The following is a 21,527-nucleotide window of genomic DNA, read 5'->3' as shown; positions in this document are numbered from 1 at the left end:
AGGATGCTTCCACATAAGTTTCAGCATTTCAAAGACAGTCCAATATATTTCTATGTAAAACTTTGATTTCCCATTGTGGCCCTGCCCTACCCCTCCCCCCCCCAGGGGTAATGATTTGAACAATTTAGAATTTGCACTACCCCAGAATACCAGCTTTTCTGACCCAGTTGGTTCTTGAAAAGATTTTTAAAGATTTTACCTATATATTTCTATGTAAAACTTGGATTCCCCATTGTGGCCCCGCCCTTCAATGATTAGCAAAATTAAGAATAAATTGCTTCCAATATATAGCTTTTCTGGCCCATGGTTCTTATAAGAAGATTTTCAAAGATTTTTCCTATATATTTCTATGTAAAACTTTGATTCCCCATTTTGGCCCCGCCCAATCCCTGGGGGTCATGATTTGCACAATTAAGAATCTATTACCCCAATGCTTCCACATTAAGTTTCAGCTTTTCTGGCCCAATGGTTCTTGAGAAGAAGATTTTAAAAGATTTTTCCTATATATTTCTATGTAAAAATTTGATTCCCCATTGTGGCCCCGCCCAATCCCTTCATGATTTGCACAAAGAGGGAATTTAGAATCTAAACTACCCCAGGATGCTTCCACATAAGTTTCAGCTTTTCTGGCCCAATGGTTCTTGAGAAAAAGATTTTAAAAGATTTTTCCTATATATTTCTATGTAAAACTTGGATTCCCCATTGTGGCCCCGCCCTACCCCCGGGGGTCATGATTTGAACAATTTAGAATCTGCACTACCCTACCATGCTTCCACATAAGTTTCAGCTTTTCTGGCCCAGTGGTTCTTGAGAAGAAGATTTTTTAATGAACCCACCCTATTTTTGTCATTTCTTGATTATCTCCCCTTGTTAAGGGATTTGGCCCTTCATTTTAACAATTTAAATTCCCTTTCACCCAAGGATGCTTTGTACCAGGTTTGGTCAAAATTAGCCCAGTGGTTCTTAAGAAGAAGTCGAAAATGTGAAAAGTTTACGGACGGACAGACGGACGGACGGACGACGGACACAATGTGATCAGAAAAGCTCACTTGAGCCTTCGGCTCAGGTGAGCTAAAAACGAATCTTTAGTGTTTTAGTTAAATTTATTTGGTTTTGTTTAAAAAGATACTGCGTATAGTTATACTGTAGTTATACGGACATTAAATTAGAATCGGTGCTGTATGACTACAAAAGAAGTTAAATCCAGCTGCAAACGTCAAGTATTTAGAAATAGACAAGCAATACATTTTACGTGTAGTTGCGCAATCACCCCGTTATATCTGATTGCGTTCACATATCATTAAACTGATTGTTTCATTAAACAGATTGTTTAAATGGCCTCAGATCAGCTTAGCGACATGTAAACAACTGCTGTTCTACTTTAAAGTGTTTTATGGTTTTATGGATTTTTAAGTACATTTTCTGATGTGGAATCATCATATCAGGTAAAAAGACAAATTATTGCTTAAATAACATTAATAAGACCTGTGCATTTCTATAAAATAGCTGTAAAACGAATTCGAAGATCAGTGTTCCGGAAAGATGAAAAGCTATCGATTTAAGATATATTTTCGTTGTATCGTTTGTAAATAATGCACAAACCTGATGTGTTTATTTTCATATACATAACATGCATAATAAGTGACCTTTTTCTAATCTTTAAAACTGCATCACAAGATTCAAATGTATTTTAAAGCATCGGGTCATCTGGAGCAGGGGTATCTATTGTACACGTACATGACTGTACTTTAAATTTCTCTCCGATCTTTCAGTAACATTACAGATCGAAATTACAGGTACGATGGTACTAGGGCTTTTTGATTCTGCTATTCCCTTCAAGGGGCAAGTGTACAGTAAACTGAAGTCCCAGTGTGTGAGTTCCGGAACGCTGTTCCAAGATCCGGAATTTCCCCCAGATTCTTCATCTTTGTTTTACACCAAATCTGCGCCTTCTGACATTGTATGGAAAAGACCCGGAGTAAGAAAATCTTATACGGAACTGAGAGCTGATTAATGGAGAAAAATAATTATCTACTACAAATTATATAGATCTAGAAAACCGTGATATTCAATGTAACTTACTTAAAAAAGATGTAATATTCGCAATCTATAGGTATTTAAATAATATTAACAAGTACTTCCTTTAGGTGTAATATCATATAATTTATTATAAAATAACCCATCGATTGCATATAAATGCGGATATTCTTAAACTAAGATATTTATTTAAAATAATAATATTGATATAACTTGAGATTATAAATTATTTAAATCGATTTCTGAAAAATAAATATTAATTAATTAACTCATTAGGAGTTGTCTGGAGATCCTAAATTCTTTGTTGATGGCGGCAGCACTGACGACTTTCACCAAGGTTCACTTGGAAACTGTTGGTTTGTAGCGGCAGCTGCGTGCATAGCCGAGAAACCAAAACTTCTGAAAAAGGTACGACACAATATATTACAAAATATTATTAATATCTGATGTAGACACTGTGCTTTTTATTTCCATGTCCAAGGAATCCGTATATATCAAATCAAGTACTCCACAATTTGAGTACTAACGAATACTTAAAATTGATATTTTGTATCCATGGTATTCCGATATAAAGAAATCGCAATTATTTGCAGATTGTACCGGAAATTGATAAACAAGAGTGGCTTCCGGAAAATAAAAACAAATATGCCGGAATATTTCACTTCCGGTTCTGGATTTTAGGAGAGTGGACAGATGTGGTTGTGGATGATTACCTACCAACTCGACATGGTAATCTTATCTACATCCACTCCAATACCCGGAACGAATTCTGGTCCGCTCTGCTGGAGAAAGCCTACGCAAAGTGAGTCAAATTCAAAATTCTTATTAATACAAAAGTCATGTAATACAATTTCATTGAATGTTTGGAATTTCAATCGACTATGCCTCATCTCAAGCCACGATTCGGAGTCCGCATATTGCTTTCTCTTAGAATGGGATAGGATCGTACTTTCTAGCCATGGATTGCGACGTGTGGACTATGGCATGTGTATATACAACTGTATATCAACATTATATCAATCTTAAAACAGCATCATATGATTTAATTTTTTTTTTGCTCGAAAATTGTTCTTTTTAACTCTTTGTAGGATTCATGGCAGTTACGAAGTGTTGATAGGAGGTCATGCTAAGGACGCTCTGGTCGACATGACGGGGGGAATAGGGGAGGATATTACCGTGTGTAACTACACAAAGTCGGAGGAAAAGAAACAAGAATTATTCAAAATACTCAGCTCCGCCATTATAAACCGTTCTCTGATCAGTGCTTCAATCTCTGTAAGTTATAAAACTTGCGTCGTATATTGGAATGTCAGGGACCAACTGACGTTATAAACGTAAATACGTCATATCCGTTTGTTCAAATACATTTTCTTTAAATCACGGAAAATTAACACTTGAATACTTCGTTACAAGCGTAAATTCATTAAAACTGGTTTCCCTAGTACATGTATACTTTTTTTTTTTACATTTATACGTTATCAAACTACAACATTTACAAGTATCCATTTGTTTGTATGCATGTGATTTAGACTTTCTACAACATAAATTGTCTGATATTTTTACATTCTCAAGGCAAGGGGCGGTGAAATGGAGGATAAGACCAGCACGGGCCTGGTGAAAGGTCACGCCTATAGTGTCACAGATGTAAGGAAAATAAAACTAGGTCAAGGTCTCCTGTCTTTTTTTAAGCGGGAGTCTATAGAAATGGTACGGTGCCGCAATCCCTGGGGTGGCACAGAGTGGACCGGGGCATGGAGCGATGGGTAAGGATTCTCAAATTGCAAATTCACAAATTTCTTCGTAAAGATATATAGGGACAGACAGACAAATTTCACTAAATAAAATGAGGGAGAATTTGAAAGTGAATGCATGGAGGCACAGAAAAATTAGGAGAAGGGTTCGATTCTGGGGAAGAAAGTGGTGTTCTAAGAGCTATAGCGGGTATAATGGGAGGCAATGATTGAAGAAGATGGAACATGTAGCAGTGCGACAAAACTCTGAAATTTGATTTTTGTCCTTAAAATTTGTTCTGCTATTGGACATTTTCACAAATTCAAGGGTCCTGCGTCTATTGGTGACCCTGATAGTATAAAGATTGATGTTGAAATGAAAAAAAAACCAATTAAGACATTAACTGGACGTATCAGAAAGGCAACGAGAATCCAATAACACCCTGAGGTAGTACTGAGGTGTACTGAGAAAACCTTGAGTGATACTGAGGTTGCTACTGAGAGACTAAGGTACTTCTGAGTAGCACTGAGGTTTTCAATGTGGAGACTGAGTAAACTTAGAAAAAGGGAAAAATAGTATCATTTTAATCACGATGATATGGTTTTTGCATAAAACTTTATAGTGTGTCTTGTCGGATATTATATAATTTTAACCAAAGATTCAGACAGTGAATTGTGTTTAGATGAAGACAACAAAATATCTGATAGTACTCATCATTTTTTTTCTGTATCCATTGATGAAAAATGTATATCATTTTCATTTGCATGCATATGAATTTTAACGTAATTTTAAACTGGGTTGTTTTTTTTAATGAATTGCTACTTGTAGGTCGGAAGAGTGGGCTAAAGTCAGCGATAGCGAGAAAAAAGAACTAGGAATCACCATAGAAGATAATGGAGAATTTTGGTAAATATATTATATTATTTGAAAAACCTTTTCTAAAATATTATATACAATCCAAAAATATTTAGTATATAGGGGAAATTGTTGAGTAGATACATCAAATTATGAGTGTTATTGAAAGTTTATTCTGATTTCACCTTTGAAATACAGTTTTTTGACAGGTACTGTAAACCCAATTCCACCGAAAATCGCGCTTTCTTCTCTGGTTGCTTCACATATACATGCATATAGACAAGCAATAAAACGATCCTGAATCCTTTACAGGATGTCGTTCGAGGATTTCTGTAAGAACTTCACAAGTCTTGACCTTTGCCATCTAATCAATACCTCATTCTTCTCTCTGTCTAAGACGTGGCACGAGGGTGTAGGGAAAGGCGAGTGGACGGATGGTAGATGTGGCGGGTCTTTTGGCAACGAAAACTACCTACAAAATCCTCAGGTAATACGATCTTATTTATCATCTAAGGTCTTATATTTGCACATACAGTGAAACATTTGTATAGATATCGAAAATAAATATCTCGAATACCTTGGATATGTTGAAATGGAATTGGACTGTGTCTGATTGTCTGTATTATAAGTTTGATGTCCCGAATACTCAATTCGGTTTGAATTCGAGCAAGTGAGGTTAGACATTACCTCTAATTTACATTCTGGGAATCAATGTTGCAGTGTTGAATATTTGAAATTATTTAGTTTGTTTATTCCCAGTATGTGTTTGACGTAAACGATAAAGAAGACGAGGTTTTAGTCTCTTTACAACAAGCAGACACACGGGCATTTAAGGGCGAGAAAGGAAAGGACATGTACGGAATCGGTTTCTTTATTACCAAGGTGACTATGAAAAATTTTCCTAAAAAAATTATTATTGTTTTTGTTCTAAACCAAGGTGACTGACTATGTAAAAATTTAAAAACCATTTAAAATAATTTTTTAAGTGACTTTTTATGTTCAAAAACAGTATTTTGTGCATCAATTAACATAATAAACTCACAATAAACAGAGATTAATAAATTTAATCAAAAATATTTCCTAGAAAGAGGCCACACATCTTGTTAAAATCTAATTTCGATATTTTTATCATTTTGATATTTATAAATTCAATAAAATGAAAGAGCTTTTGATAAATATAAAATTTTATTTATTTATCATTTTAACAATGATTTAAAAATATTTATTTCAGACCGATTTAAATCGAGAGTATAGAATGCACGATAAGATGGAGACGGCTCATTGCTCAGGATATGGAGTCTGCAGAGATATTATGGAACGCGCCACGCTCAAGCGGGGTCGATATGTGATATTCCCAACCACCCATCAGCCAGACCAGAAAACGAAATTTATTTTACGCATGTACTTCAGTTCTTCCCCTGACTTCAAGTGAGTAAATGAAGTCTATTTGCATTGATCCCATGCATAATGTTAATGTTAAGCATCTTAAGAAGCTTCGCTATAGCCAAGGCTGACGATCTGCTACTCTTCTTTTTACACCCCTTTGCAGATTGAGTAAGGATTTGGTTAGCGCTGATGAGCGCCCCCTTATGGAACACGTCAATTTTTTTTACTATATGGAGACGCACCACTTGCAGGTGGAGAGCATCTTTCCGTCAGAGGTCGGAAAACAGTTGTTTTTCCGGTAGTCGGAAAGGCCCAAGAAGTTGTGATTGACGTCAATTACAGCCAAGAGGAGAGGAGCGGATGGTCACCCTTGGCTAACGAAGATGAATGTCAAGAAAAATTAATGTAAACAAACATTTCATTTTACTTCAAATTTATTTTTAAGGGAGTTGTGCTATGACGAGCCACAGCCCCCTAAGTGTTGTTCATTCCTGTGTAAAACCCCGACTGCTGCGACACAAATCACGATAAACAGCGCCGACAACCTAGAAAGTACTACACCTCTCCTAGGTATACATGTAGTTAATTCAAAGAAAAATTAAACTTTTATTCATCTAGAATAATCATATCAGTGGAGTGGCTTTTTATATTAAAGGAAGAATTTTTAAAATATAATATTAATGCAATAATTTGACTCTGTAATTACGTTTTCACTTAAAACTCTATGTACAGATCCGGATCCCTATTGTGAAGTTGTCTGTGAGGGGACGAAAGTAAAAACCAGTGTATGTAAGGGTACCAAAAACCCGAACTGGGGGGAAAGAATTACCTTTTACCAAAAGAAAGACGGGGACATTAAAATAGAGGTATGTGCACGTGATTGCTCTTATTAAATGGAAGTTTATCTTTTTAATAAAATTATCAAAAATTTTACAGTATATTGCTACAGTTCAATTAATAGAAATGGAATACATAGTTTGCTTGTATTTTATGAACTATGAAACTAGATTATCTGAATATGCATTTTAAAAGTTCTAGATATCAGTAACTATCTTTTTCGTGTAACTTAGTATATGACAAGCGTATTTTAAATGAGTAATTTGAAAAAAAAGTTAAACGCCTATCCGAAACTTAACAAGTGTTTGGTTTATCTTCCACATCAATATTTTTTTATTATTATTCAAATTAGATTTGGAATGACAATTTAATAAAGGACGATTTTCTTGGACAATGTGTGATTCCTTTGAACGAGAAATCTAAATACACGGGAAAAACTTTACAATTTCCTTTGTATGGGAAAGGAAAGGAAGAAAGCACGAAACAAAAAGGAACGCTTACAGTGACTATATTACATGCAAAGGAAATGGATAATGTTTAACCACTCCATTCAAAAAAGCCCCCCCCCCCCCTTTTCACAAGGGAAAGTAACTCAGGTGTGTGCGGAGTCAAAATAATACACGTTCTACGCTTAATTAAGAGATGAAATTCAACCAAAGTATTACAACATACAGATTCTAAGAATATTGTATATAGAAGAACAGTGTCAATGTTTTGTTGAGTTTGCACAGTATTACAATAAATAAACTAAATGCAGCATTTTGCGACAAAATACTTTTAAAAAAATGCAGCATTTTGCGACAAAATGCTGTTAAAAAAGGTTATTACTTTTTTGTGATACAATAGCAATAAATTATAAGGGGAAGAGTCCTCCCCGTGCGTGGATTATAGCTAGGTTACCATATCAACCAAATGATTTGAAATGTTCTATCAACAAAAATTGAACTTTGTCTTGTTAATGTTTTTCACTCATCATCAATACTTCCGTTCATCTCGAAATCTGTGATGGTACTGCATGTGTTTGAGCATTTTCCCCCAGCTATCGGTACTTCACTTAAATGGTTATCAAAGTTTAAAAAAAAACATGCTACATATTTGATTGAATGGAAACTCCTCTATTTAAAAAAAAGTACACCTTGTTAACTCGAAAAAATACACAGGATAAGCAACTTCCGTTTTTTTTAAATAGGTAAAATGGCACGATAGTAAACAATATATACATGTCGTACATGTACCTAATTTATTGAAAACATAGCATGTGACTCTTATAGAATATAACATTAACAGTAATTGATCACCGTTAAATTTTGGAATCATTTCCATCTCTGTCTTGGTTCAAGTTTTCAATGGAGCTGTAACAGAAGTCTCTGCTTTGTTCATATCAATAAATGAAACTGGAAGTAGAAGTACGTGTATATCTTGGGTAAATGCTTAAAATGTGTTCAGATAATTGCGAATAAATAAACGATGTACACCCCCCAAAAGAAGACAGAAAAACATATTGTCCCTAAATTGAAATCAATCCAGTTTAGTAAATATGGTGGACAACTTCGGGATGTAATAATATTGACATTAAAATTTCACTCTTCAAGCATTTTCCAAGCAAAAAACAAAAAAGTAGTAAAATTCTCTTCTGTTCATTACACTGCAAACAATTAGAAAAAAAACAAAATACTAGTAGCACGTCTGAACAATTTGATTAGAGAGAACTGAAATTGTTCCATAAAAAGCATTTCAAAACACCTTTTATTAAAACTCGTTGAACCTTATATATACATATTATCCCACTTCAGACAAATTTGTCGATTACTGAGTGGATAAAAGTTAATCACATGACGCCCTCAAATTTTCCGTATTACGTCTCCGTTTCCATATTACGTCTCCGTCGAGGCGTAATATGAAAATCGGGCACGCGATTTCGTTCGAAGCATTGTTATAATTGTAAATAAAACTGGCGGCTAAGAAACGGTTTACGTAGGTAGTTTAGTTAAATTTCTCGTTACCGTAGGTTCCTAACGACATTTTTATGTTGATTGGTATTGGATTAAAACTCCAATTAAATGTGTTCAGATAATTGCGAATAAATAAACGACTAAATGTCTTCATAATCTGCACAAATATATTTTTTATATTGAAAAAGGTCTTCAGTGGGATAAATTCGTAACACAGTCAGTTAGTGACCTAATACGGATTCAAACAGGGTGTGAAATGGAAATCCGTATTGGGACTCGGCTTCGCCTCGCCCAATACGGATTTCCATTTCATACCCTGTATGAATCCGTATTAGGTCACTAACTGACTGTGTAACTAATATTGTGCAAAGATAAGGAAACTGATCACTTTCGGATTTCCATGATATGTTTACAACACATCGAAAAAAATGTTCTAATGATGTGATAATTTTTTACTTTTAATCCATCACTGTGAAGACCAGGGTATTTCAAAACAATAATGACATAAAAAAATATAACCTTCATTAATTTAACCTAATATCTATTAATCAAATTCAAAGTCATTTGGGAATAGAATGTCACATTTATATATTTTACTAAGTAAGTAGTAAATATTAAATATACATGTACATTCACATGTAATTGTTAGACATCAAGTTTGATATGTATACTTCAGATAACGTGAAAAGTAAAGTTATAAATATAATTAAAAATAAAACAATAAATGTCAAAATTATTATTGTTGTCATCGACTGGTTAAAAAAAGTTAAACTTTTTGAGAGAAATATTCTGATAACAATCAAGAACACAAACAATGTCATTCATATATTACAACCTTTTTTTTATTTAGCTGCTTTGTTAAAATTCAGACAAGATTTTGTTTCAATGACCTTCACCTTCACTGTCATATGTTCATGATGAAACTACATGTATAAATATTAACTTTTATTTTGGTTTTCCATGTCAAGAAAATATATGAAGTATCGTTAAATCAATGCAAACAGAGTCAATTCCGTTTTTCACAGAATTAAATCACTCACCCACAAACGAACACACACAATTGCGTTAATTACTATATTTCCTCCAACTCCGTTGCGAGGGGATAATCTATTAAATAATAGCATATTCTACAGTGTATGTGAACATTCTGATACATGTATCCTTGCTCTTCTTTAAAATTATTACATTTTAAAAAAGGTAGGAATATTTTGTGAAGGTTTATACACTGTACCTACATGTATAAAAAGGTGCATATTACAAACATTGTATTAACATGAAAATTAACATAGTAAAAAGTTTAGGAATGCTGCTTTCAATTTTAAGATATCAAGATTTCCAGTTCCTCTTGCTTCTTTAACCAGCTTGCATACATCTCCACGTAGTCACGACTTTGTTCTTTGTCAATTTCCTCCATAATGACGTCAGACAACTTCCGCTGTGTATCTGGATCAAATTATATAATCAAATTATATAAGTTCAAATTTTCTCACTTAAAGATTTTTTGACTTCTAATTTTGGTAAAAGAATATCCGTTAAAAATAACAGAAAAAGAGTTGGTAAATTTCACGAATCAATTAAGTTATTTAACTTCTACTTGTCCTTAACTTCAAGTTATTATTACATTGTTCTAAAAAAATTCAACTGGTAAATAAATGATGATAAGAAGCTCTGTTTTCAATTAATGCAATGGTTAATTGTGGGCAATATTTATGTCCTTGCCAACAAGACGGCAGATCATACATGCATGTTCAAATACATGTATGACAGGCTTTGGCTCCAGTTCTGATAGAATACCGATAGATCCTAAAAACTCGTTTAATGAGTAGGATATGCAAAAACTTACCATCATATTTAATGCATCGACATTTTTTCTGCATCTCCTCTGGAGTTGCTGCTGAATCTAAGATGGTGGATAGTTGTTCAACTAATGCGTCACATTCCTCATACATCTGTTTCTTAGACAACCCTGCTATCATTGATTTGTGCATTTCTGAAAGTGCTTTCATTGGTGTCAACATCTCTCCAAAAAAGTAATAACAGCTTTCGCTCTATTGAATACAATTTAATTAAAACAAACTTTTACTGGATTCTTTTTAGTTCAACTCAACTTGAAAGATTGATTCAGAAGCAACAAAAATGAATATCAGAATAGGATAAAGATCAACAAATGATGAATAAAAGCCAGAGGTGGTCTTTAATAAAAACTGAGATCCGATTCTAAACATTGGGAAGACAATTCATAGTACCTTAGTAAGAAATCGTACCTCTATTCTGTAAAGCTTACACGTGAATACTCGTTTTGTGGCAGCCATCTGACTTTGCAGTAATATCAGAACATAAGTTAAAAGATAACTCTACCTCGTTTAGGTATTTAGATTCTATACATAAAGATTATAAAAGCATTGTCAAGGTAGAAACAGATAGCTATGTAAATCCAAGACTGGCATGTAGCTCACACTTTGTAGGTAAGGGTGGTGTTGCACTACTCATTAGAAATTCGCTTGAGTACTCCGTTAAAGAGGTAACTTGTAATGATTCTAACCGTGTTGTTGGAGTTGAGGTCAAAGATAACTATGCCAATGTCATGTATATTTTTGGTGTATACTTACCTGCTGATGGTAATGTAGATTCATATAGACACGAACTCAATGTTGTTAAAAGCCTGTACAATTATTATAGTTCATATGGCATTGTTGTGATTGCAGGTGATTTGAATAATAGTTGTATCAGCCCCCTTAATACAAACCCTGTTAAGTCTCAGATCCTTTCGAGTTTTGTGCAGAGATGTGACCTCTGCATACCAGGGTCAGATTTCAGTGTAGAAGGTGAACAATTTACATTTATTCAAAAATGCACAATGTTAGATTACATTTTTTTCCACAAATCCATTTTGGATAAATTAGTGTCTTATAAAAATTTTGAGGAAGGTAAAATCTGTAACACCTCAGACCATTTACCGGTTCTTGCTGAACTAAGCTTCAAGTGCTTACATCACTATCTCACACACCATAACTTTAAAGTAGCGGCATGGCATAAAGCTACGTCTGTTGCTATTGAGTCTTATAGGTCATATATGCAGCAAGATCTACAGGGTATACTTAAGCGTGATATCCAGTCTATCACCACATAAACAATTTTTATTTTGATTTGTGTTCAATCCTGATAAACTCCGCTGAGCGCAATATACCCCAAGCTGGATTTAATCCACATACAAAACCGGGATGGACCGAAGAGGTAAAAGAATTCCATGTATTAGAAAGAAAAATGCGGCGTCTCTGGATAGATGAAGGGAGACCTAGGGGTATGGTTCATGAAAGTTATCGAAACTACAAAAGAGCCAAAAGACAGTTTAGAAATGCACTTGATACCGAAACCGAACGCTATATGAGTGGTGTATATCGTGATCTTGACGAAGCAGCCGACTGCGATATCCGCCTAATTTGGAAGTTGGTACATGTAAAAAGGCAGAAACGCCGATCTTCTCGTACCTATCCTGAAATTTGCGGTGAAAACGGGGTTACCTATTGCAATCCTTCTGGAGTCGCTGAAGCCTTTGCAACACACTTTCAAAACATATATTCTCTCTCTGATGACTCATCATTTGACCAAGACTTCCATCGCCAAATTGAAGAGAAATATGCAGACATTGAAAAGCTGTGTGATCATTATAGCGGCGACATCCCCGGTGGACCAATCACTGTAACGGAATTAACGCCCATCGTTCGCAAGCTGAAGTATACAGAAAAGCACCTGGTGCTGATCGAGTTACATATGAACACATTATTTTCGGTGGCGAATGTGCCCTTGCTTGTACTGTGAAAATGTTTAATGCTATTGTGCTGCATGGGATGATACCTTGTGCATGGAAACGGGGATTCGTTGTACCGTTATACAAGGGTGGGGATAAATCTAAAACTTCGTGCAATAGCTACAGACCAGTCGCTTTATTGTCATGCTTTTTAAAGATTTTTGAAAGTATAATTTATACCCGTATTTCTGAACACGTATTAGTTGATAAATTATTTCCAAATCCCCAACAGCAAGGTTTTCAACAGAAGCTAGGTTGTTTGACGGCATCGTTCAACTTACATGAAACTATTTTTCACAATTTAGAACAGGGTAGCAATGTTTATGTCAGTTTTTTTAGATAGTACAAAGGCATTTGACACTGTATGGAGACATGCTCTTTTATTGAAATTGTATGAACTGGGTGTAACAGGAAAACTTTGGTCTATACTTAAGGACTGTCACATTGATACATCAAGTGCTATTATAGTTAATCAAACTCAGTCAAGGTGGTTTCCTGTCCAGCAGGGCGTTAGGCAAGGAGGTGTCCTTTCTACATTCTTGTATCTTGTGTTCATTAACGATTTGATTAATATTCTACAAAAATCATCCAATCACTCGGGCATTCTTAATATATCATGTAGTTGTCCCTCATTGGCAGACGATCTAGCATGCATAGGACTTTCACCTACATCCCTTCAAACAATGCTGAACATTGCATTCGAATATTCCAGGAGATGGCGATTTACGTTCAATGCTAAAAAATCCTGCATTCTGAGATTCCGCGCAAAAAATGTCAGAGAACACCTCGACTATGTATGGTCCTTGGGAAACGAAACCATTCCTTGTCTCGACAACTGTAATCATCTCGGTATTCTTATCAATGATAAGTGCAATCTTTCAGATAGGATAATTTCTGCATGTCGAAAGGGTAAAAACTCATATTTCGCCCTGAATGATATTGGATCTCGATACCTGAACCCTTTAACACTTTCTCATCTCTACAAATCAGTTGTCTTACCATCGGTACTCTATGGATGTGAATTATGGAATGACATGGCCTCAAATGATTTACATCGTTTGAATGTCTTCCAACATTTAGTGGTTAAAAACGCCCAGAATCTACCTACAAAAACAAGGTCTGACATTTGTGAAAGCCTTTTTGAAGTTCTTCCAATACAAGCCGAGATTGATGCAAGGAAGCTTCTATTTTTTGGTCGTCTGTGTCGCCTGGAATACAAAACTCTGTCGAAGAAAATCTTCTTAACTAGACTGTTTTCTTACTTGGCAGGGATCGCTCATAAACAGCTAGGTTTTATTCCTGATATTCTGATTCTCTTGTGTACTTACGACCTTTGCCAGTATGTGAGTGAGTGGCTTACAGGTGGCTCATTCCCTTCAAAGCCTGCCTGGAAACAAATTGTGAGATCTGCGACTTTTCGATATAATAAGCTCCGGAGAGACACACGCGTTTCAGATGATCCTGGATTCGTCCGCTTCCGGAAAATATTTCAGGATGGAAATCCTGCTTTATTCTGGCGAATTCCCCAAAACTGTTATGAGATCTCGTTGTGCAAATTCATTTGCAAATTAGTTTCCGAATCTCTTCGAGAAACTACAAAAATTTGTCCCCTTTGTGGATTTCTATACGTTGATCTATTTAACCATGCGTCGTGTACGTGTCGTATCACATATGATATACGCAATCAGTGGTGGGAGGATGTAATTAATTACTTTGACATTAACCTGTGTGTTGAACTGTGTGCCCTTACAGATGATGAGCTGTTCTTGATTCTTCTAGGCCGTAAGCCGAACACCATTCTATCCGCCTTCAACCTCCGAAACTTCCAGTTACGAAACTTTCGCTTTGTTGTCGATGCTTGTGCCTTTTATATGCGCAATCTTTCCGCATTGCAAATCTGCCAGTGAGGGATGCTTCCAGCTTCTTTATATCTTATTCCCAAAGTTCATTTATAGATTTTTTTTTCAAGCGAGGACATATATATATGTGTGTGTATGAAGTAATGATCCCAAATGATTTTGTGATCTAAAACATTGTAAATATTTTTTTTTCTTCTCTCTCTATATATTTATGTGTGTGTGTTTGCATGCAATTCACCTGTTTATCTCAAATGTGATATCCTTTTGTGTGTGTTTGTTCAATTTTCATTAATCACTGTAATAGTGGAAATAAAGAATGAATGAATGAATGAATGAATGTCTTGTTCCATTCTTATCTCTAGTCGTTCATTGAAATGTGGCAGAAATAAAAATGACAAATCAATCTTTTTTCCCATATAGTTTACTAGAATCGAACACAGATCAATGTATAAATATTTTTCGAGTTATATAGTTCAAAATCGAGATCGGGATTTCCGATGAAAAAAAATAGCAATTCAATCCTTTTTAAATACAAGTAACACCTTTTTAAAAAGCTTGCCCGACTAAATCAATCAATATCTGCATGAGGAGTGATACATGTAAACCTTTTGGGCAATACTTTTGTGGGTTGTACCACTATCATACATTGAGAATGAAATAAGAAAATTCAATATTTAGGCCTTTGTGGAATGAAAAATCCAAGATTTTGTACTGGTTTCTTATCTATTGTGTGCATCTGAAACGGGGATACAATGTTCCATGACTTTTGAACTGTGTTGTTCATTATTGGACTAGTCCATTTATGTAGTAAACAATCCGCTGGATCTGGAAACAAATTAGAAAAAGATTTCTTAAAGAACAAGTTGCTGTCCTTTAAAAAAGGACTGCAATACGTTGACCATATGCGTGTTTTTTTCTAATTAAAATTCAATTAAGAAAATTTCTAGGTGTAGGGAATATTCATGTAAGGTTTGTTCACTTATTTTTAAAATTATCTGCCATGTATAACTGATTGTAGTCTCAAAGCACAAATGTGAAATTTTATCTCCGATTAGCGATCTTTAGTTTTGTCGGTTTTAACATGTTTTAAAAATCGGGTTATTTTGACACGTATAACACATATTGGCTGGGACTTAACACCTGTTCTGGATTTATGCGGAAGAAATTTATCATGGGAAAAATGGAGATCTGATGTTTCACGTGTTGCACACCGCTGTATAACGCAGATTTGATTTTTATTTTGTCGGAGCCCCCACCACCCAACACACACATACATACATTAAACAGGGGCGTAGCAACAGCAACTTTTTTTTTGCCAACCTTACTTACACTATAGAAATTGTTAATTGAAAGCCTGGTTGCCCCCCCCCCCCCATCTTATAGTGATGTACCGTAAGTTCTGAAAGTAATTGACGCTGAAAAAAAGTTTATCTATCCCCCCCCCACCCCCTACGAAATAGTATTTCGACTTTTGGCACATTCATCCCTTGTTTTTGCTTTTCAACTTTTTCAGGTAAGTAGTAATTTTTTTTCTCTGGCCGCCCCCACCCCCTACTTTCAAAAACGATGCTACGCCACTGACTAAAGCCCTTGCTACAGACCTTTATCACACAATAATTAATTTGTAAAATTTTATGAATTATTATTTTTTATTATTATTTTGCTTTACTTTAAAAGCTTTAAAAGCTACGTACATGTATCTCTGTTCGTTGAGTGACGTTTCTCATTCAAGTTGTTAAGTTACATGTATCTATATACTGTAACTTCTTTTAAATGTTTGTACCATAGAATCAATGTTTAGGAAAAAAGTATTTGAAAAAGAGAGGAAATTGAATCTGCCAATGAATGTGTAAATACGATATGCAGATTTAAAAGCGTGATTTGCCAATGAATGGCATATTTTAATTCGAATAGGGCGAATTATTCTACGGGCAAGTTACCTAAGGTGCGAACTCTCTAGCATTCGCGCGCATGCCTAGCCTGTCGTTTGTCCAGGGCATCTGCTTTAACTTCGCTTATATATTTACTGCGTGGACCATGCTTACTGCGTGGACTGCATGGTCCACGCAATGAGATAAAATTTGTAGGTAGAATTTCAGAAGTATTAGAAGAAGGTTCAAAGAACAAACTTTATTCCTTAGACGTTAACTAGCACGCTCATTCACACAATAGAACAATCCAAGGAAAAGGCACGTTAGCTTACTGTGACATTGGGCGCGAAAAGAGCGATTCACCCCTTTTAATAGAATCTAAAAGGACTGATCCAGTAGTATAGAAATGCAGAAAAAAAGGATACACGGACAAGTTGAAAAAGGATACACGGACATGTTGAAACGGTGAATCATATGGAATAATTGTTCCATGCAAAAAAATTGAAGGAAATAACACTAGTATTTTGCATCAGTGATATCGTTCTTTTTTCTGAAAACTGTTTCTTTTAAAATGCAGGTTAATCATTCCAATGAAATTCAGCTTGCACAAAATCTAGCTCTCTTGGTATGACGTATTAGTTTCGGATCTTGCAAATATCAATCCTTATACAGCCTGACGCCGTGACGTCAGGCAACAATGCAATCTGTCACGAGAAGGCGCACTCCGCGAGCGGAACGTAAAACTCGCGAAGCGTAAAAGGCGCACTTTATCTGGTGAGAAATTGAATACAATGTACTACAATCGAACAAAGATCAGTGAATACATATTTTTTGAGTAACAACAGTTTATATCAACCTTATAGACAAATAATTATATGGCGTGTGTGTTTAAAATTACAACTAGATTTTGTCACAAGCAATAATACCCGCACTAAGGTGTATGTCTTTAAATACACACTCCATTGAAAAAGTCAAAATAATTGAATAATTTACACAGTTCATGTATTCGTCAAATCGACCTCTTAAAGTATATGTATTTCATATGAAAGTATATGAATTTCATATACTTTAAAATTCATAATCAGTCTGAAAATACTCAATCAATTTTGTCAAACACTCCCTACCCCCACCCTCACACACACTTTTTGAAATAGGCCTAGATAGCAAAGTTATGTGAAAACATCCTTGGCTTTGCTAATTTAAAATTTTTTCTTGAACTATACATGTTTACAAGTTAACACTTTTTTGAATATTTCTACATCACATCGGGTTTGCGTCATCCATTTGTAGATAGCACCACTCGGCACAGATTGACCGATTCTTTCTTCATCTGAAGAAGGCGACGGAAACGGCAAAGGTTTGCCGAATGAGATTGCTGATGCTGCAGTGTGATATGTATATCATTTTGTGATTTAATTGGATTAATATATTTCATGTGGTTGACGGGACCTATGACAGTTAGTAAGTACAAGTTCAAGAATATAGATTGGGGTAAAATAAACCGAAATGCAAATGGTTAGGTTAAAGTTCAAAAAGTGTCAAAGGTCATTGCATGCACAGTAGACGAATTTCACATAAGTTATCTCCAGTTGTTGACATATATTTTAAAACTTTAATGCGCAGATCCAGATTTTTTTTTAAAAGGGGGAAGGGAGGGAGGGTCCACACCCCAGTCAAAAGATTCCAGCCCAGAATTTATCTATCTCTCTGCAAAAACAAATCAGTATTTGAATTTTAAAAAATCATTACCAACTCTCACTCACTCCATCCAACATTAAAAACAAACTCAATTACACCCGTTCCACTGTCGGCTTACTCGCTCTCGCTATCACTCCAGTCTCACACACATTATCCGGCCCTCTCTCTCACTCCAGTCTCACACTCATTATCCACTTTCTAACTGACTCAAATTTCACACTCATTGTTCACTCTCCAATCTCACAATCATGACATACTCTTTAACTCACTCCAGTCTCACACTCATTACTCTCTCACACACTCCAGTCTCACACTAATTACTCTCTAACTCACTCTAGTCTCAAACTCATTACTAACTCTCTCTCACTCCAGTTTCACACTCATTACCCACTCTCTCCATCACTCCAGTCTCACACTCATTAACTCTCTCCCTCTCTCCAATCTCACACTACATACTCTCTAACCATCTCCAGTCTCATACTCATCACTCTCTCACTCACTACAGTCTGACACACATCACTCTCTCACTCACGCTAGTCTCACACTCTCTATCATTCCAGTCTCATACTCTTTCCACACTCTCATGTTCAGTCATTTTAAACTCTCATACACACTCCAGTCTCTCACTCTTACTCCAGTCTCACACTCATACTCTCTCTCTCTCACTCCAGTGTCACACATAAAAACCTCTCACTCACTCCAGTCTCACACTCATTACCAACTCTCTCACTCACTCAAGTCTCACACTCATTACCAACTCTCTCCCACTCCTTTCTTACACTTACTATACACTTCTAATTCAATCCAGTCTCACTCATTACTCTCTCACTCAAGTCTTACACTCATAACATACTCTCTCTCTCTCACTCCAGTCTCAAACTCATTACTTTATCACTCACTCCAGTCACACACTCATTATCCACACTCTTACTTTAGTCTCAAACTCATTACCCGATCTCACACTCACTCCAGTCTCACACTCATTACTCTCTCACTCCAATCTCACACTCATAACATACTTTCTCTCCAGTCTCACCGGTCACGGTAGCCTAGTGATAGAGCGTTCGCTTCGTGATCGGGAGGCCCGGGTTCGATTCTCGTTCCCGGCGCTGCGTCATACCTAAGACGTAAACAAAGGTAGTGACTGTTCCTTCGCCAAGCGCTCGGCACTAGAAATGAAAGTCACGGGTCTTTCGGATATGACCTTAAAAATGTAGGTCCCGTGTCATGGTAGGCGCTGGCACGATAAAGAACCCTCACTGCTCAATGGCCCTGAGTGCCGAGTATAGGTCTAAATTTGAAGCCCTTCACCAGCATACGGTGACGTCTCCATATGAGTGAAAAATTCTCAAGAGGGAGGTTAAACAATATACAATCTATCAATCAATCTCTCCAGTCTCACCTCATTACTCTCTCACTCAATCCAGTCTCACACTCATTACTCTCTCACTCAATTCGGTCTCACACTCATTAGCCAATCTTTCACTCACAGCAGTTTCACACTCATTATCCACTGTCTCATTCACTTCAATCTCAAACTCTCCTCTTAATCTCCCACTTACTCCAATCTCACATTAATCACTGGATAGCAAAAATGTTGGGTTTCTTTAAGGTAAAAAAACACACACACATGAAATCTTTCGATATCATGTATTTCAATTAAAAGTATCAATAAATTTTACAAAAATCAGTGTTTGAACTCGAAACACAATCTTCTAGTATTAGCAGTCATTTATCTTAACATTTTCTAAATCTGAATTTATCTCAGTCTGAAAAATTTTAAAACACGGGTTTTGATGCTTCTTCTTGTCTTGTTTGGAGATGATTTCTGAAGAAGAAAAAGAAAATGTGTAAGCACAAAAAATATTTGAAATTTCTAAAGAAAAGTCAGTCAAGTTAGAAAATACTTTTAATACAGATTATAACATTTTTATCGATGTTAATCAAAAAGATACCTTTTCTGAAAATAATCCATGAGCATGGTCATCCTCCCTTGATGAATTTGGTAAGCTTGTAGAGGGGTAAGGAGTAAACTTAGCTAGATTTGGCTCTTTACACTGAAAGAGAGAGAATACTAGAACTTAGCAATATTACTGGTAATATCCTGTAGGAAAAAAAAAAATAAAATATGTGAATATTTATTATATCTCTAAAGAAATGTAAAAAATGAAATAAAATGTTGTTTACCTTTGGACTCTCCATGAAAGATTCTATGTTAAACAGAAAGAGTTTTCTGGGAATATATGTTTCCTCCTCATTCTCCTCAGTAGCTTGGAGTTGTCTCTCTTTGGTGGAACTCTTTAATAAAAAAAAGTTTAAAGTGTTAAAGATATGTATGCCGTATTTTTGCACAGCTGAAACCAAACAAAAATTTCTGAAGTATGATAAGCTATCAAAATTGAAGAATTCTCTCAAATTCGACGAAATATTATTCGGTATTAACAAAGTACTGGTCAGGAAAAGAACACAATATTCTCATGCATATATATAAAGGACTGACGATTATGTTGGATCTGCGCATGTGCGCGGGAAAAGCATCACGAGAATCATCAGGTCGAGGAAACTATTTTGTGTGACGTCTGTTCAGCGAGGAACCAACAAGACTGACAAATTGACCAATCAGCTCAATGAGTTGTATTTAATGCATTTATAGGTTACTACTCATGATCAGTACATAAATACTTCATGTGTTTTTCGAACAGGCTAGTTTTTTTTTTAAATCGCTCTCAGAAAGACGTGTTACATTTCCCAAGCATTTACACGCTTAATGCATTATGTACATTATCATCTACGAATCCCATGCTAACATTTGCATACAAATGAACAATGCTAAAAATAAGAGTTGCCACACTATAATATACAGGTCCGTTTGTTTACAATTTCCCCGTGCTCTACTGACAGTGAGAAGACAATTTCACGTGACTATATTCCTCGGTACAAAAAGCAACAAACTCTGAGGTGTGCTCAGGTATTGACATTGTTAACAATGCGTACAACTTCGAAACATACGGCATGCTAACAAGAAAAACTGCATTTGTTTGTTTATGTGAGCATGGGAATTCTCAATTAGTAACAATCCTTCCTATTTTTCTAAAACAGGTTTTAAAGAAAATGTAAAATGGCTTTCCAGCCGTCAATTGAACTCGCACCGTACAATTCCCTAAACCACGTGTTTGTAGTGAAAACGTAGTGGACCATCATGCTTTTCGGCTCATTCACGAGATTGGACCATTGTTTGCTGTGAGCATGCGAGACCACGTGTTCATGAATATTTCAATAAGAGGCGGTTTAATATCCGATTCGGAGAGAAAATAATTTTTACAAAATAATATTTCAAAACTTATAAATGTGATGGAGTGGAATTGTCTTAATTGCAGAAATTACATAACTATTGTAATTTGATGAGACACCACATATATTTATTTCTTTAGCAATAAAACACTAATACGGCATATATATCTTTAAAAGAAAGGCCAACAGTGTACAAAAGACA

The 21,527-nt window shown here is 35.5% G+C and overlaps 1 protein-coding gene and 1 long non-coding RNA gene across 2 annotated transcripts; one reads left to right on the top strand and one right to left on the bottom strand.

The window, feature by feature from the left end:
- Positions 1-1,344: 1,344 nt before the first annotated feature.
- LOC134277981 (calpain-5-like) lies at positions 1,345-7,475 on the top strand. The gene is made up of 13 exons (XM_062760288.1): positions 1,345-1,445; positions 1,797-1,978; positions 2,314-2,445; positions 2,631-2,839; positions 3,126-3,312; positions 3,610-3,800; positions 4,597-4,674; positions 4,936-5,110; positions 5,383-5,505; positions 5,855-6,051; positions 6,455-6,579; positions 6,742-6,875; positions 7,199-7,475. The coding sequence occupies exons 2-13, from the start codon at positions 1,802-1,804 to the stop codon at positions 7,385-7,387; spliced, it is 1,917 nt and encodes a 638-aa protein (XP_062616272.1). The 5' UTR covers positions 1,345-1,445; positions 1,797-1,801; the 3' UTR covers positions 7,388-7,475.
- A 12,198-nt stretch (positions 7,476-19,673) lies between these two features.
- LOC134277984 (uncharacterized) lies at positions 19,674-20,326 on the bottom strand. Its single transcript, XR_009994361.1, has 3 exons — positions 20,222-20,326; positions 19,990-20,091; positions 19,674-19,862 (listed from the first exon to the last, which is right to left on the bottom strand). It is a non-coding gene; the product is annotated as an uncharacterized LOC134277984 (long non-coding RNA).
- Between the last annotated feature and the right edge of the window lie 1,201 nt (positions 20,327-21,527).

This window comes from Saccostrea cucullata, unplaced genomic scaffold (assembly GCF_032062105.1).
Source record: "Saccostrea cucullata isolate Sc308-1 unplaced genomic scaffold, CSIRO_AGI_Scuc_v1 ctg18995, whole genome shotgun sequence".
Taxonomy (NCBI): domain Eukaryota; kingdom Metazoa; phylum Mollusca; class Bivalvia; order Ostreida; family Ostreidae; genus Saccostrea; species Saccostrea cuccullata.
The sequence above is the reverse complement of the archived record's forward strand: the minus strand, read 5'-3'. Positions and strand labels throughout refer to the sequence as shown.